The sequence below is a fragment of the Xenopus laevis genome, chromosome 7L, assembly GCF_017654675.1.
Source record: "Xenopus laevis strain J_2021 chromosome 7L, Xenopus_laevis_v10.1, whole genome shotgun sequence".
Lineage (NCBI taxonomy): Eukaryota > Metazoa > Chordata > Amphibia > Anura > Pipidae > Xenopus > Xenopus laevis.
This window is the reverse complement of record NC_054383.1, coordinates 111,572,101-111,588,829: the sequence shown is the minus strand read 5'-3', so window position 1 is coordinate 111,588,829 and position 16,729 is coordinate 111,572,101. Positions and strand designations below refer to the sequence as shown.

Genomic DNA, 16,729 nt, shown 5'->3' with positions numbered 1-16,729 from the left:
AGATAACATAAAAACATGGGTCCCCAACAGCCGGGCCGCGGCCCAAAAGCGGGTTAGATGAAAGATTCCCCTGTAGCCAGGCCCAGGTTTGCTGCCCAGCCACGTCTGAAGATTTCTTACATCTGGAGCACTGGTGATTGGGCAGGTGGCAGATTTTGCCCATTATCTAAACCTCTGAGCATCTCTGTGCTCCAGATGTAGGTATGATGGATGGGCATGCACACGATCATGAGGGAGGTGGGGATTTCTAACTCTGGGCGCCCTTAACAGGAATCTGTAGCACCCCATCTTCTTATTTGCACATGCTATGTGCTTCTGTCAGTTACTGAGCTCAGGGGCCAAAGCACAATATACTGAATATATATATAATATAAATGTCACAATATAAGGCTAATTAGTAAACTAGTATATGGCAGCTCACAAACCAGCACAATCAGCATCACAATTTAATAATCAACCTTGTAACATCAGCTTGTATGACAGGCAAAACTCATTTTCTGCTTGATTATTTGCAATGACCCCCAAGTTTAGCTTCTCAACAGCTGCTCAGAGGCCACGGAGCATGTGCGTGTCACAGACACTCCTAGAAATATCCAACATGGGAAACTCCTGTGACAACTTTGAAGGCCTAGATCACTACTGGTTCTATAAGTTTAACATATATGTACTTATATATTATTATATATATATAACTTATTATTATTATTTTTCACTAAAGACCTGTGAGTGCGGTTACTTTTTGATACTATTATATATATATATATACTTATATTCTATATATGTAATTCATGTGATGTAGTTGTATAATCACATTTACTTTACAGTGCTACGCAATATGTTGGCGCTATATAAATACATTTTAATAATAATAATAAATACTTCCGTGTATCTGCACACACCATTTAAATCAGTAAAGGCCGGGTGCTCACCAATATAGTTATAGTGCACAAATAGAAAGCACTCACAGCACAATTCTCATAAACAGTTAGAAGACCTTTATTTCTCTGACCACATGTCAATTCATTTTTAGGGTTTAGTTCTTCTATATAACTTATTTAAAAATGTAGAAATATATTAAAATGTTTACAATGACAAGGAATTTGATTTGAAGGGGGATTTTGTACTTGGTCCAACCTAAAATAATTGTGGAATTCCCTTTGCATTCTCTATGCTAATTTAATATGCATACTATAATGGTAGCATTTCCTTTACTTACAGAGTGTATAAATAGGTCTATATAAATATGTGTTCACTATGTAACAATATCATTCCCTGTACTGTGAATGAATGCACAATGAAAGCACACACATCCTGGCAGGAAACCACACCACATTTTTAAACAAAGTTATGTAGAATCAACACAACCCACTATTATTTAATTTCCCACCGTGGGTTGCAAATGTTATGTCACAATGCTGTGAATCTGCCAATGTTTGAAATAGATATCATTATGGGATGTCCTGATGATGTCATAATAGACACAAACTGTCTAACAGCAGACCGTCCATACTTGGGCGTATTATGATGTCATTATGATGTCATAATGGACAGAATCAAAGTGTCTAACAGAAACTCAGACTGGTTCATTCTTGATCAGGCAACTGAGGTGAGTGGAGCTTGGCACATTCAGATAAAAACATTATCAAAATTAATATATTAAGGGGCATATTTATTAAGGGTCGAATTTTGAACTGAAAACACTTTGGAAATCTGTTTTTCATTCGAAAATTCACCTTGACCTTTGATAACCCTTCCCCTTACTATTGGTACTGTATGGCTTAATAACTACTAGCGGTGTTGTGAATCTGTTTGAATCTATGGAATTACAGAGAATTTGATTTGAAGGGGGATGTTGTACTTGGTCCAACCTAAAATAATTGTGGAATTGCCTTTGCATTCCCTATGCTAATTTAATATGCATACTATAATGGCAGCATTTCCTTTACTTATAGAGTGTATAAATAGGTCTGTATAAATATGGGTGCACTGGGGTTGAACTTTTTTTTTTAACCCGACTTCACTATATAACAATATCATTCCCTGTACTGTGAATGAATACACAATGAAAGCACATACATCCTGGCAAGAAAACACACCACATTTTAAACAAAGTTATGTAGAATCAACACAACCCACTATTATTTAATTTCCCACCTTGGGTTGAAAATGTGATGTCACAATGCTGTGAATCTGCCAATGTTTGAAATAGATATCATTATGTGATGTCCTGATGATGTCATAATAGACACAAACTGTCTAACAGCAGTCCGTCCATACTTGGGCATATTATGGGATGTACTTATGATGTCATAATGGACAGAATCAAAGTGTCTAACAGAAGCTCAGACTGGTTCATTCTTGATCAGGCAACTGAGGTGAGTGGAGCTTGGCACATTCAGATAAAAACATTAACAAAATTAATATATTAAAGGGGCATAATTATATAAGGTTGAATTTCGAATTGAAAACACTTTGGAATTCTAATTCAAAAAGACCAACCGAAATTAAGTTGAAGTTTTTTTTGGTCGAATAGGTCCTTTTTGGATCGAATAGGTCCATATTCTGCCGAATTCTAATCGTACGAATCGAAGGAATGGTGCATTCCATCGAATTCAATTCAGTTTTTCCCCCATAGGCTAAAACAGCAATTTGGCAGGTTTTAGATGGCGAATGGTTGAAGTCGTATTTTTAAAGACACAGTACATGATTAATTTCGATATTAGAATTTTTGAATTTTTTTTTCAAATTCGAATCAAATTTGGAGTATTCCCTAGTTGAAGTACACAAAAAATAGCTCGAAATTCAAATGTTTTTCATTTGAAAATTCACCCCAACCTTTGATAAATCTGCCCCTAAATATTGGTACTGTATGGTTTAAAAACTGCTAGCGGTGTTGTGAATCTGTTTGAATCTATTGAATTACAGAAAATTCAATTTTTGCTCTAAAAAAAAGTGAAAATCTAAAAATGTGATTTGGGTGTTGTACTTGGTCCTACATACAATCATTTACCAATGCTGATATTTTATACATATAATAGTGTGCTTTCTAGTAGTGATTCTTCTAAAGCACATATAGTATATATAAATATACAGTTGAAGGCTTAGGCACACACTTAAATAAATCTTAACCTGGGAGCAAATCAGAAACATAATACACATAATACATAATACACGTCATACACATTATACACATTTTTCTGTTACTGAAATTCCTGGTGTTCATCAGCTATTTTGTCAATATATATATTTATACAAATGATCTTTCTCTTTGTCTCCATAGAGAGAATAAACATGTGGCGTTCTATCTGCAATTGTTTCCGTTGCTTTCGCAAGGTAAGTACTTATTTCCTTGTACAGGTATAGGATCCCTTATCCGGAAACCCGATATCCAGAAAGCTCCGAATTACGGAATGGCTGTCTCCCATAGACTCCATTTTATCCAAATAATCCAAATTTTTAAAATGATTTTCTTTATCTTTGTAATAATAAAACAGTAGCTTGTACTTGATCCCAACTAAGATATAATTAATGCTTATTGGAAGCAAAACCAGCCTATTGGGTTTATTTAATTTTTAAATTAATTTCTAGTAGACTTAAGGCATGAAGACCCAAATTACGGAAAGATCCGTTATCCGGAAAACCCAAGGTCCCGAGCATTCTGGATAACAGGTCCCATACCTGTATTGTAATATCATACATATTATTTTGTGAATAATTTAATGGAGGGAGAAACTTTTGTGATAAAACTTTTTTTTTCTTCTTTTTACTAGAAACAACCAGATAAACCCACAAATCAAAATATTACGGTAAGTAGAAAAATATAATAAAATACAATAGATTGTGATCCTTTTTACATTTAAAAGGATAGTGCCATCTATTAGTTTTCTTATAACTTATTCTCATGAATTTATCTAAGTGCTCATTTCTAAAACCCTTTTGTTTTATTTTTCTTAGAAACAAGATCAATCTAATGAAGAAATCATAGTGGTAAGTTAAGAAATAGAATAAAATACAATAAAATGTGATTTTTTTACTTTTCATAGCATAGCACCATCTATATAGTTAGACGTTTTTCTCATAACGGATGAAAGTTTGATTGAGATTATTAAATAAATTTAATTCATTTGTCCAATTTTTGCAATAACACCGTTTTTTATTCTCTACTCTAGATACTACCCAATGAAATTGATGAAGTCGTTGTTGTGGTAAGCCAAACTATGGTAAAATACAATAAAATATTATTCTTTTACTTGTAAAAATATAATGCTATCTATATAGTTAGAAGGTTTCTCATATCATTGAATACATTCTAGTTTTCCTATTTGTTTTTTTCTTTTTGTGATAAAATGTTTTTTTCTTTACTAGAATCAGCCAGAAGAAGCTGCTGAAGAAATAGTTGTGGTAAGTATCTAATATTGAAATTCAACTATAGAAACAACAATACCACTTTCATAGATGACACATTCATAACATCATTGACTTTATTATTAAAACTCTTTTATTTGTTGATGATGAAATGATATTTTCTCTGTTTGCTAGGAATAGCAATTTGGAATTTCCAATATTATTTGAACAAATCCCTATACTGACCCTGCATTTATTTATAAACATTAATTGTATTTCCTTAAAACTTTTTTCAGAGACTAAACATACACTAACTTTGCATGTAATAATCTTTATGGACAATAGACCTTTAATTGCATAAAATAATGCCACCTTTTTATCTCTTATCCAGGCTCAAATAGAGAAGCCCACTGAAGAAATCTGCCTGGTAAGCAAGAAAGGAGTTGGTATCATACAGTCATTATAGTTTTAGCTTCCTTTTAAAGTTTTATTGATTATTATTGTTAATTGGCCTTGGTAAAGTAGATTAAATATATATTTTTTGAATTTGCATTAATTTACTTTTTTCAAGGTAAATTCTATATATATAGCACATTATAAAGGTATGGGATCCTTTATCCGGAAACCCATTATCCAAAAGCTGCAAATAACTGAAAGGCCATCTCCCATAGACTCCGTTTTAGCCAAATAATCCACATTTTTAAAAATGATTTCCCATTTCTCTGTAATAATACCAGTCCCATGTACTTGATCCAAACTGAGATATAAATAATCTTTATTGGAGGCAAAACCGGCCTATTGGGTTTATTTACATGATTTTCTAATAGACTTAAGATTTGGAGATCAGAATTAAGGAAAGATCTGTTATCCAGAAAACCCCATGTCCTAAGCATTCTGAATAACAGGTCTCATACCTGTAGTAAGTTGATCTGATAACTAAATGTATTTCTCTTAAATAGGAGGAGCCAGAGCAAGAAACAGAAAATGAAATAGAAATCAGCCAGGAAAGCATAAAAGAGGTGAATAGCTGTCATAAAAATTGCCCTATATTTCATGCAGGGTTATATTTTAGCTTCTTTATAACAGAAATAACACTCATAACATCTCTTCCCCTTTCTTAACCAGGAGAATTCGGATAATCCTGAAGACAATGAGAACACTGAGATGTGCCAGGTAAGAAAAAGTCAAAATAACAAAAATATTTTAAGGGAATAGGAAACCCAAATTCACTTAGAGATGGTAATATGTTAGGCATACCCATGTGACTAATCTTGACTAGGGTTATGCTCTGCACAGTTTGCTGCTTTGCTTGTGCAATACACTTCTTCTGCCAATTTTGTCATTTAAGCCCGAGCACCTTCATTCAGCCCAGGAGATCCCTTGTAACATTAAAGGGCACGAGTTGGGTAAAAATGTTATCCCCACCCAAAGGTGCGGGCTAATAGAGCCCACAATCTGGATGGGAATAACCGCCGTTTTTTTTAAAAAAAAAAAATGCCCCCCCGCCAGCGCTATGATACCACACCAGGAGGGAGCTCCCTGTGCGAGCAACAACGTTCAGTCACTCGCATGCGCATAATGAAAAGCTGCCCTGAATTGCTCATTATGTGCATGCGAGTAACGTCACATGCGTGTTATGTGCATACGAGTGACTGGCCTAGCACTGGTGGGGGCATTTTTGTTTAAAAAAACTGCTGTTATCCCCAACCAGAATGCGGTCTCTATTAGCCCGCACCTTTGTTTGGGGATAACATTTTTACCCAACAGGTGCCCTTTTAATAAAATGGCAGCTGCAAACTCTACAGGACATACATCAGTCCCCTGATATACAAGGTTTATTTAAGGATTTTTTTAAAACTGATATATTATAAATATTTTTGCTTTTATCCCAGGACCAACCAGATAAAGAAATGGCAAAGATAATGTCTTTTACATTGTGTTACTATGTAATGTGCAACCAATATTTTATATATATTTATAAGTTTAATCCATTTTCCTGTTTTTCATCCAGGAATTTGAACGTGAACCTGAGGAGATCAGCTTTGAGGTTAGCAGAAACCAGGAGGAACAGCTTAGTGAGCAGGAAGAGAGATCTGATAACAACACCTGCCACTATCAGGTAAGCAGACAATAACCAATGAATGGAAAAACTTTAATCAAAGAAATCATAAAGATTTTTAAATTATAGTGGTTGAATTGGTTGATTTTATAAAATAATATTGTCTCTTTAATACAGGACAACATAGAAGCATCTGAACAAATTCAGCTAGAGCCCTATGAAAATGTATTGCAGTTGTTTGAGGAAAATGGATTTGGATCTGAAGAACCTCAAGGAGAGTCCTGTGTGGAATCTGAACTAAAGTCTTCTAAGGAAAACATAGAAGAATCCGAACAACTTCAGCTAGAGCCCTATGAGGCAACTGGAAATGTTCTGGAGTTGTTTGAAGAAAATGAATATAGATCTGAAGAACCTCAAGGAGAGTCCTGTGTGGAATCCGAAAAAAATTGTTCTAAGGAAAACATAGAAAGATCTGAACAACTTCAGCTAGAGCCCTATGAGGCAACTGGAAATGTTTTGGAGTTGTTTGAGGAAAATGTATATGGATCTGAAGAACCTCAAGGAGAGTCCTGTGTGGAATCTGAACTAAAGTCTTCTAAGGAAAACATAGAAGGATCCGAACAACTTCAGCTAGAGCCCTATGAGGCAACTGGAAATGTTCTGGAGTTGTTTGAAGAAAATGAATATAGATCTGAAGAACCTCAAGGAGAGTCCTGTGTGGAATCCGAAAAAAATTGTTCTAAGGAAAACATAGAAAGATCTGAACAACTTCAGCTAGAGCCCTATGAGGCAACTGGAAATGTTTTGGAGTTGTTTGAGGAAAATGTATATGGATCTGAAGAACCTCAAGAAGAGTCCTGTGTGGAATCCGAAATAAAGTTCCCGACTGAAATCTCTGAAAAAGAGCAAGTAAAGGACCAAAGAAGGATAGAGTGCCTTAATGAGGTTTGAACAAAAATAATTAAACCTTTTATCAATATAAATTTAAAGGGGCAGTATACCCCTCTTTAAAATACTTCTGTATAATGAGCTGCTCTTATCACAAAGCCTAATGCTTCAGCAGGAGAAGAGAGGGGTTTGTTTATACAGCAGGCTTCTCAGTAAACTGGTGATTTGTATTAACTATAGTAATATAAAGCAGGCAGTAAGATGTATAGTAGTTTAAATGTCAGTTTTTGCTCTATTTAGTTCAAGAATTAGCAAAAACTATAGATATGTCTTAATTAAAACTATAGGCAAAGTATAATTCAGCACAAATGCTGTTCACTGAAATAATGTTCAAAAAGGTCTATACTATCCCTTTAAGCAACTTAACTTCAGGGTTTAGTTCAACTTAACAACAAATCCTTTCTTTTTATTTAAGGAGGTACCAAAGAAAATTGACAACAGGATCACAAATATAAATATAGCGAAAAAGGAAGAATTAAATAGAAAAATAACGAAAAAAGAAAAGTGTGTCTACCGTACCCAAGAAGACTTTAGCAAGGTTTGGATAACATAACATACTTTATTGAATCCTTTATATATACTTTTACCTAATATTTTGGAACCCCCAGTAAAACCTTTCCTTGTACTTTATATAATAATTGTAGCAGTTTCACCCAATAATCTCAGATTATCTAATTAAACATTTTTTTTCTTCCCCAGGAGGATGATAAAGATCCATTTGCCAAATACCCAGTAAGTTGTAAAACAGTATTTTGGAACATAAAAGCACAACTTTCATAGTTTTCCTTAATTATTCCAGCCCTCAACCTTCTCCCCTTATACAACATTTTCCAGTTTCTCCTTATAATATCACTGCTTCTTAAATTAAATGTTGAGAAAGTTATTTGTCCAGTTGCATTATATTAGTTTAGTATATATTTATCAATATTTATCAATATTTATCAATATTTTACAATGTTATTTTTTCAGGAGCCCAGGGGAAATTTAAAACTTGGAGAGGCCATCGGAGAAGGCAATTTTGGAGTTGTCCATGTGGTGAGATACTTTATTCAACATTACAATTGTGTAGTTTGTGTCATGCTTCTGGGTGATTTCAGAATTCTCCCACTTGGTCACACTCTCTACAGTATTTTCCTTTTTTCTTGTGTTTCTGAGGCTGCCAATAAACTTGTGCCTTATCCACATATCTGTTTTATTCACCATAATGAAGTTCATCATCACAAACCTTCTTTCTCTACTTGTGTTACAGGGTTGGCATAATATCAAACGCAAAGAAGTGGCTGTTAAAATAATAAAGAACATAGAGGTAATGTGTCTTTGTAATGTTACTATATTTATATTATAATGAGCATTTTTGCAAAAAGCCTTATTTTGCATAGGTTTCATATATTTGAACAGGTTGAAGTCAATGGATGTGTTTCTTTTCTCAGCCTAAATTCCTATGTTACTATGTGAAAATAAGTGGATGAATACCTTTTATAGAAGGCAATAGATTTCAGATTTTAAAACAAACAAAAAACATTTTCATATGGTATTAACAAGCTGTAATTCTCCATAATTAGGTTGGGTATTTAAAATAACAATTGCATCCATTTTATTTAATTTTCTGTTGTGTTAACATTTCTTTTGTTGTAAATTAGGATGAAGATAAAATCCTTAATGAACTGGAAATACTTGAGAAGGTCTCTGGCCATGAGAATATCATCTCCTTTTATGGCGCATTTTACCAAAAGCCTGCTAGAAGGATTAATCAAGAGCTATGGGTAAGGAAGCGTTTAGATATGTTGAACCTTTGTGCACCAACTCTCAATCAACAGCTCTCATACAAGCTTGGATACAAATAAGATCCAATTGTATAAGAAAGAGTCCAATCCACATGACCTTCTCAGTTTTACCTGATTGCAGTCATACCCTGAATGCTTATAAGTGCCTATTTCTGAATTATACCCACTGACTGCAAATCAAGGCAGTCACATTTTACTTCTAGTACAGAACACATAGAAACAAAAACAATGCAAGTACACTTTATTATAGTAAATTATAGCACACAAACTCTTATGTCACTAGTATTGCCTAATGCAAGCTCAACAATTAAATTGTATATATGTACTAATATATGTTTTTTATTGGTGTTCTAGATTGCTACAGAACTTTGTGATGGTGGATCAGTACTTGACCTAATAAAAAGCAAAAGGAATCGTTCCTTAGAAGAAAGCTGGATTGCTTACATCTGCAAGCAGGTATTACAGGTATGTCACATGTGAACCTTCTCTGTTATTTAACAAATTTTTATCTTATTAGTTTAAGAACATGAAAAATTATTGTATTTACCATTTTCCTTTATATTTTTCCCAGGGCTTGTATCATCTCAGAAAACAGAGAATTTTACATTGCGACGTGAAGCCCGAAAATCTGATGCTAACTGAAGACGCAGTTGTAAAGATAAGTAAGTGATGTTTAGAATCTGAATACAGAATGGATGTTGTGAAGTTTCAGTGAATGTGAAGTCAATTTTATATTACTCTGTCTCTAAATAATAATGTTTATATAAACCTTTTAAAAGTTCTAAACCTGCAAAAACAACACATCTGCACACTAATTCTTTCTCATGTAAAAATTGCCCACAAATGTTTCTGTATCACCATGATTTTTATCGGTGCGTTCCATTTGCAAACTAACATAAAAAATTAATGCTTTTGTCTTACAATTTCAGTTGATTTTGGTGGTGCTGTCACGGGAGGAAAAAGTGATAGCCCTGCTGGAGATATGGCATATTTATCACCAGAGGCCATTGTCTGCATGAGTAAGAGAGGCGAATTTGACCATAAGGTATAGTGATGACTTCTTCTTCCTTTAAATTGTAGAGTTAGCGCCACCTTTATTTAAATATATGTAGCCCACATGAGGTAACTACATGTGTTTTTGCCACTTACTTCACATACCCCTCTCAAAAGCAAATTTGTCATCCAGTTTTGCTATTATGAAAAGGTGTAAGTGAACTGAGGGAGCATAATGTATTGTAAGTACAGGGCACAAGAATTTTAGAACCCCCTCCTTATGCTTTATTGGATTTTCCAACTCTGTGTAAAACAGAAGTTTCTCAGTTTGGGGTCATTCTTTAGATATAAAACCCACTGTACTTCAGCCCTTGGACTGTTTTATATAAGTACAAAGTGCCATGTTTTAATGTATTTCCTATTCTGCAGTCTAAAGAGAAGCCCTATCATAATATGGATGGATAGACAACAGAAGTATGTCTCCTGTGTATAGTCTTCTTTAATTGTTTTCTTTTCCTCCATGTTTTCTAGGCTGATGTGTGGTCTTTGGGAATGTCAGCCATTCACATGGCAGAAGGATGTGTCCGTAAGTACATTCTCAGGAATTATTATCATGACTTTGTATATACGTAATATATGTGTGTTACTAGAAAGTAAATGCTGTAACACAGAATGATACTGCCCCTTATGTAAAGTTTATAATCAATTAATGATAAAAAAACTAACCCCACCATAATGTAATAAAAGGCACTAAGTAGGCCAATGCAGTAACTCTTGCTGCTTATTGCTTGAAATAGGTGATTTGATCTGTATCAAACTTTGGACCTTTTAGAACCCTATAAATATTGTAATTAGCAGTCAGCATGTTTTAATATTGTATTTCCTTATTACATAGCATACAACAAACTTCCTGACAAGGCTTTGATCCAACAAATTACTCGTGGTCCAGCTCCTACGTTGAAAGGGAACAAATGGTGAGTGATTTCCATGAAAAGACAAAAAGAGAGTGAGGGGAAGTTGGGGAAATGGAAAAGGAAGTGAGGGTGAAGAGAGTGAGGAAATGACAATGGGGTAAGGGGTTGTCAAATAAGAAAGAGAGTCAGTGTGAATGGGATGGAAGAATAGACAAAGGAGAAGTTACAGTGAGGGACGAGGGATTAGGAAAATAGGGTGTAGTAATGATGTGAAGTATAAATGGGCTAAGAGCTTTATATGGGCATGGACTTCCATAAGTCTGAGCAATTAGATATATTTATAACATGACAATTATAATTGTGCCTCAATTTCTTTTTGCAGGAGTGAAAAATTCCACTACTTTATTGAGGAATGCCTGCAGAAAAATCCTGCTGAGAGACCATCTGCAAGGCAGCTCTTGTCACACCCTTTCATCACAGAAATAAGCAATGAAAGGGTTGTACAGAAGAATATTATGAAACATCTGCAGAGAGGTAAGAAAAATAGCTTATTCTTATTGTCATTCTGTAACTATCTGTTGTCCTATACAAACAATATTCTCTGGCTTCAAATAAGAAAGGCATAGACTGTTAGGGTGTGGGTTACTGAACTAGGCCACATGTAGGAGTGAGACCCATAAGGTGAGATGGGAGACAATGTTATTGTTGGATAGTTGTAGCTGACCATTAAATAAGCAGAAAAAGGCACGTGACATTAAACATGTAATGATAAAAATTGTAAATGCAAACATAAAAAAATGAAGAAATTGTAAAATGATTATGTATACACCTGCTTCATGACTAACAATGAACAATATTTCATACTAGCAAACCATTGAAGCTAAAAGAAGAAAATGTTGAAGTTGAATAACAGATCGACATCCACCATCTGCAGATGACCAATTGGTGGAGACTGAGAAACCACCAAACTGTCTAAAGAAATTCTTCTGTGATTGGATACAAACAGATCCCAGGAACTACCTGGAAGAAACAAAGATCCAGGGCAGCCATCGGGGGAGGGACGGGGGCAGAAAAACTAGGTTTCCGATGGCTGCCCTCCATGGAATCCCACTTGGATAAATTCATCGACTGGAAAAAATGACTTTTTATAAAATAAAAAAAAATGACATTTGTTTTTGTCATTTTTAATTCTTTATATTGACAAAATTGTTTTTTTATATATATGTTTTATTTCCTTAATTGTTTTTAAAAAAATTAATAAAGAATGTTATAAAAATAAAATTGTATTCGGTGCCTATATAAGTGCTTTTTTACTGTATATTGACAAGCTTTCTGTTCTTGGATGAAGTTCCTTGCTGTATTTTCCTTTTAGTGAAGGGAGGCCAAAGCCTAAAGCACCGTGTTACCCATTCCTAGACCCAACAGTACCATAATTGAATTTAATGTAAATAAACATTTTGCCTTCTCAGCACTGCTCAAGGGAGTATTTGTAAATTTAAAATACAGCCAAAAAAAAGGCCCTTAGAATAGTACTATCCAACTGGCGGCCCACAGGCCTTCCCATGTGTGAACTGAGATTAACTGGCCCCTGCATTGTTCCCAACTCATATTTAAGCTCTAAACGTTCTGCATTGTTAACACCTGTTATCTTCCCTGCACTGTTCACCCCTGTAAGAGACTGACCCATAAGATCCATGTATTGCTCACACTTAAGACTGTAAGTGCCCACATTGTTACCTGTTCACACCTCAGACAGCACTAGCACATTATCACTATACTTAGTACAGTACATGCTGTTCATTTTAGAGTATAGCCTGGGGGAGTGCATATTATCTTTGCTGTGTGAATCCAAATGATCATGAGGTATTGTATAATAGGGGCAAAGTGTGCTCCAGGTATAGAAGAAAATGCTGCCTTATTGCTGTTGGCTGTTAGCACTGGAGCAATTTTGGCACCTATTATTATGTTACCAGTCGATATATATCTTATTGCACTGTAGCTCATAGCTCCCAATGACCATATCTAGAATCCCAGTTCATGGAAAATGGATGCAGAGGTTAACAGACACATAACATATATTTATGCCCTTGGAGGTCCTAAAATAGAAACTTTAGGAAACGGGCTTCAACTGGTATTCAATTTCTGTAAACCCAAAGGCGATAGAGTGAAGCACTGTAATTCCATGTAACAGAACAGGAATCTTTAAGAGGATAATGCAGGAAGGTCAGTGCTATAGGTATGTAGATAATCCTTAAGAAGAAAGCTTTTCTTCTAAAGGCTTAACAACTGGACTAAAGAAGTCTTCTTGATGATTAACAGCCACATCCTTTGCAGAGCGCTCCGCTTCTAATCCAAGATGGTGGTGCCCAGGGCCGCACTTGTGCGCGACGCACCGTGTGCATGACGCCATTGCTTTGAAATTGGCACCAAAATTCTAAATAAAAGAACGCTAAGGTCACAAGTTTATTTCCCTATTATAGGTCATTCTTCTTGGTGTTCCTTGTTAATTGATTCCTGGACTTTTGAGCCTTTGCTTTACTTCTGACTATGATCCTTTTGCTGCCTTGCCTGAATCTCAACTATGATATTTCTTAACCCCTTGGCTGTCTCAAACTGGACTCTTGTATCTAGTACTTCCTCCTTGATCTGGACTCCTCCACAGTGAGGCCGTGACTAATCCATCATTGATCAGTTACTCCAAGGAACCAGTTCTGTCTCTACAGGACTACTCATGTCCATCAAACGTTTCTGCCATGCTCTTCATTGAATCTGGCGTTGATATATTTAGATACTTAGCGGCAGATTTGTCAAAGGTCGAGGTGAATTTTCGAATGAAAAAAATTAGAATTTCAAGCTATTTTTTGTGTACTTCAACTAGGGAATAGTCCAAATTCAATTTGAATCTGAAAAATATTAAAAAATTCGAATATCAAAATGTATCATGTACTGCGTCTTTAAAAATTAGACTTTGACCATTCACCATCTAAAACCTGCCAAATTGCTGTTTTAGCCTATGGGGGACCTCATAGAACCTATTTGGAGTCAATAGGTGGACTTTGAAAAATCAAAAGTTTTTTCTGGTGAGCTCCATGGGGAGGGGTGGGGGGCGGCAAAGGAAGGCCGCCTCAGGCGGCAAAATGGCAAGGATCGCCCCATGGTTTAGAAACTTCAACTAACAATTATATACAAAACAAACCTCTGAGCAAAAACCATCAACATGACCTATAGGTAACTTTTAATGTACATTCATATTTTTAAAAGTAGTTTTTTAGTGTCTGTATCACTTTAAGTAAATAACAGGCAACCTATCATAAGAATGAAAGGGGGCAACTGTACCACTATGTGAAAAAGGCAATCCTGATGACATGGAAAGCTACTGCCCCTCCATCGATTGGGTTCTGGAAAAAGTTGATTAATTACATCCTTCCTAGCCAGAGACTGGTCTATAAGGCGAGGGGATGCCCATATAAATGGACAGTTTTGAACAGGACAGCCCACTCTAAAGTGGGTTGTATGAGTCAACTGGACAGGTGGCAACGCTATCACAGCTGGTTGAATCCAAGGGCAACAAGCAGGAGCCACTCATTCAAGAAGAATTGTGACAACTGTTTGAAAAGCATATGCCTTTAAATATCTCTAAATAGCCTGTGGGTTGAAGGCATATTTAAGTCGATCAGCTGTAGAGGCCCATTCTCCCTTCTATGACCCCTTGGTGATCATAGAGAACGTGTATCATGTGAAATCAGCAGTTTTGGTGACAGTATAAAGATCAGCTGTAATTGCTAATTTTCTAAATTAAAAACAAATCAAGCATGATACTTGTAAGATTCTATTTCTTTATTATCTCCTTCAATATTACAAGTATGGCTGGGGTAGGTCCCATAATTGGGTGATGGCTGGAAAAATTGGACTTTTCCTTACATATTTCTATGAAGAAATTAATTCAGCTCATGATGTAAATTAGCTAGTGGTGATAAGTCTACAGCATGTGTTACCTATCCTATTCACCTTCATTTTCATCTCCCAGCTATCCTCCATGGCAGCATAATATTCCCTCCCAATTTGGGTGCGTGGCAATGAACATTGCTAAAAACAGGACTGAAAATTAGGGGACATGGCTCCTTAAAGGAGACATGTAGGATAAGTGAAACCCCCTCTAATCTTGTAGGCAATAATGAATGATATATGGTGCTGCTTGTACTCTGGGCATTATCTTTAAAAGTGACCACTTTATGGGAGCTCCCTATAGATCTGCTATGGTACCATTCCATGTTTCAAATAAGGAGTGAGTGTGTCCCCAGATTTCCTGCCAGAAGCACTGTAATACAGGGATAGCCAATCACAGCCCTGCTGTCACACAAGTGTAGATATGTCTGGCTGCTGATTGTTTCTTATCCTGCAGTGCAGTGTGTTGAGTGCCCCTGGCTCCCTTGCACAGCCTGGGAAAGGAGGCAACAGAAAGTGGAACTAATGGGCGGGGATTATTAGGGTTTTTGCAGAAAATTTCCATAAATCAGCCTAAAACACAACTTTTTTAATGTACATTCCCTCTATATTTTAAGGAGTATAATGCTCAGGCATATTCTCATTTTACATTCAATATTTCTCCTTTAAATAATCAGGGGTAGGTGGTGGAGATCTTTCTGTCCAATGGGTGAGCTGGGAATATACCCATAAATTTGCTTCTATGACGAGTAGCTGGGAAAATAATGATAATTATGGTAAATATGACTTTGACTAAAACAGTAGCATTATGTTTAAAAGTGACCACTTTATGGGAGCTCCCTATAGATCTACTATGGTACTATTCCATGTTTCAAATAAGGAGTGGGCGTGTCCCCAGATTTCCTGCCAGAAGCACTGTAATAGGGGGATAGCCAATCACAGCCCTGCTGTCACATAAGTGTAGATATGTCTGGCTGCTGATTGTTTCTTATCCTGCAGTGCAGTGTGTTGAGTGCCCCTGGCTCCCCTGCACGGCCTGGGAAAGGAGGCAACAGAAAGTGGAACTAATGGGCGGGGATTATTAGGGTTTTTGCAGAAAATTTCCATAAATCAGCCTAAAACACAACTTTTTTTTATGTACATTCCCTCTATATTTTAAGGAGTATAATGCTCAGGCATATTCTCATTTTACATTCAATATTTCTCCTTTAAATAATCAGGGGTAGGTGGTGGAGATCTTTCTGTCCAATGGGTGAGCTGGGAATATACCCATAAATTTGCATCTATGAAGAGTAGCTGGGAAAATAATGATAATTATAGTAAATATGACTTTGGGAATTGTCTTTTTTCATCTCTCAGAGGACATCTCTCTTTTTTTTTATAAGCAGTAACATGAATTATGGGATGGTGTATCTTGGGGCATGTATCTTCTTTTAAGTTTATATTGATATTAGTAACAATGCTGTCAGCACCTGCCCAGCCCCTCCTACCCCCATGAATATCCCAACAATTTTAGAAAGAACATTTTACTAAAAAGAAAAGGGTCAAAAAGTATCTAAATGTGTTTAAATATACATATTAATCAGCATATGAGCACATGTCCTTGGGGCAGTCTAGTTTTCATTTTTAGTTAGAGCCCACCCACCCATGTTTAAAGAGAAACAAGTTCATTTGCCCACAATACCCCAAGGAATTAAGAGATGTTGAGTCATTTCTATATCAGGTCAGACCCTGTGCTGTTC

General features: G+C 35.8%; 1 protein-coding gene across 1 annotated transcript; it reads left to right on the top strand.

Annotated features, from left to right (window-relative positions):
• Window positions 1-2,846: 2,846 nt before the first annotated feature.
• On the top strand, window positions 2,847-8,806 carry LOC121395496 (neurofilament medium polypeptide-like). The gene is made up of 14 exons (XM_041569068.1): window positions 2,847-3,333; window positions 3,771-3,806; window positions 3,955-3,987; window positions 4,170-4,205; window positions 4,366-4,771; window positions 5,304-5,363; window positions 5,470-5,517; window positions 6,356-6,463; window positions 6,581-7,348; window positions 7,767-7,889; window positions 8,051-8,083; window positions 8,321-8,386; window positions 8,601-8,657; window positions 8,750-8,806. The coding sequence occupies exons 7-14, from the start codon at window positions 5,509-5,511 to the stop codon at window positions 8,804-8,806; spliced, it is 1,221 nt and encodes a 406-aa protein (XP_041425002.1). The 5' UTR covers window positions 2,847-3,333; window positions 3,771-3,806; window positions 3,955-3,987; window positions 4,170-4,205; window positions 4,366-4,771; window positions 5,304-5,363; window positions 5,470-5,508.
• Window positions 8,807-16,729: the final 7,923 nt, after the last annotated feature.

Coding starts and splice junctions, on each gene's coding strand:
- LOC121395496 (XM_041569068.1), top strand. Junction 8,387..8,600: donor ATTTTGGAGTTGTCCATGTG/GTGAGATACTTT, acceptor CTTGTGTTACAG/GGTTGGCATAATATCAAACG. Junction 8,658..8,749: donor AAATAATAAAGAACATAGAG/GTAATGTGTCTT, acceptor ATATTTGAACAG/GTTGAAGTCAATGGATGTGT.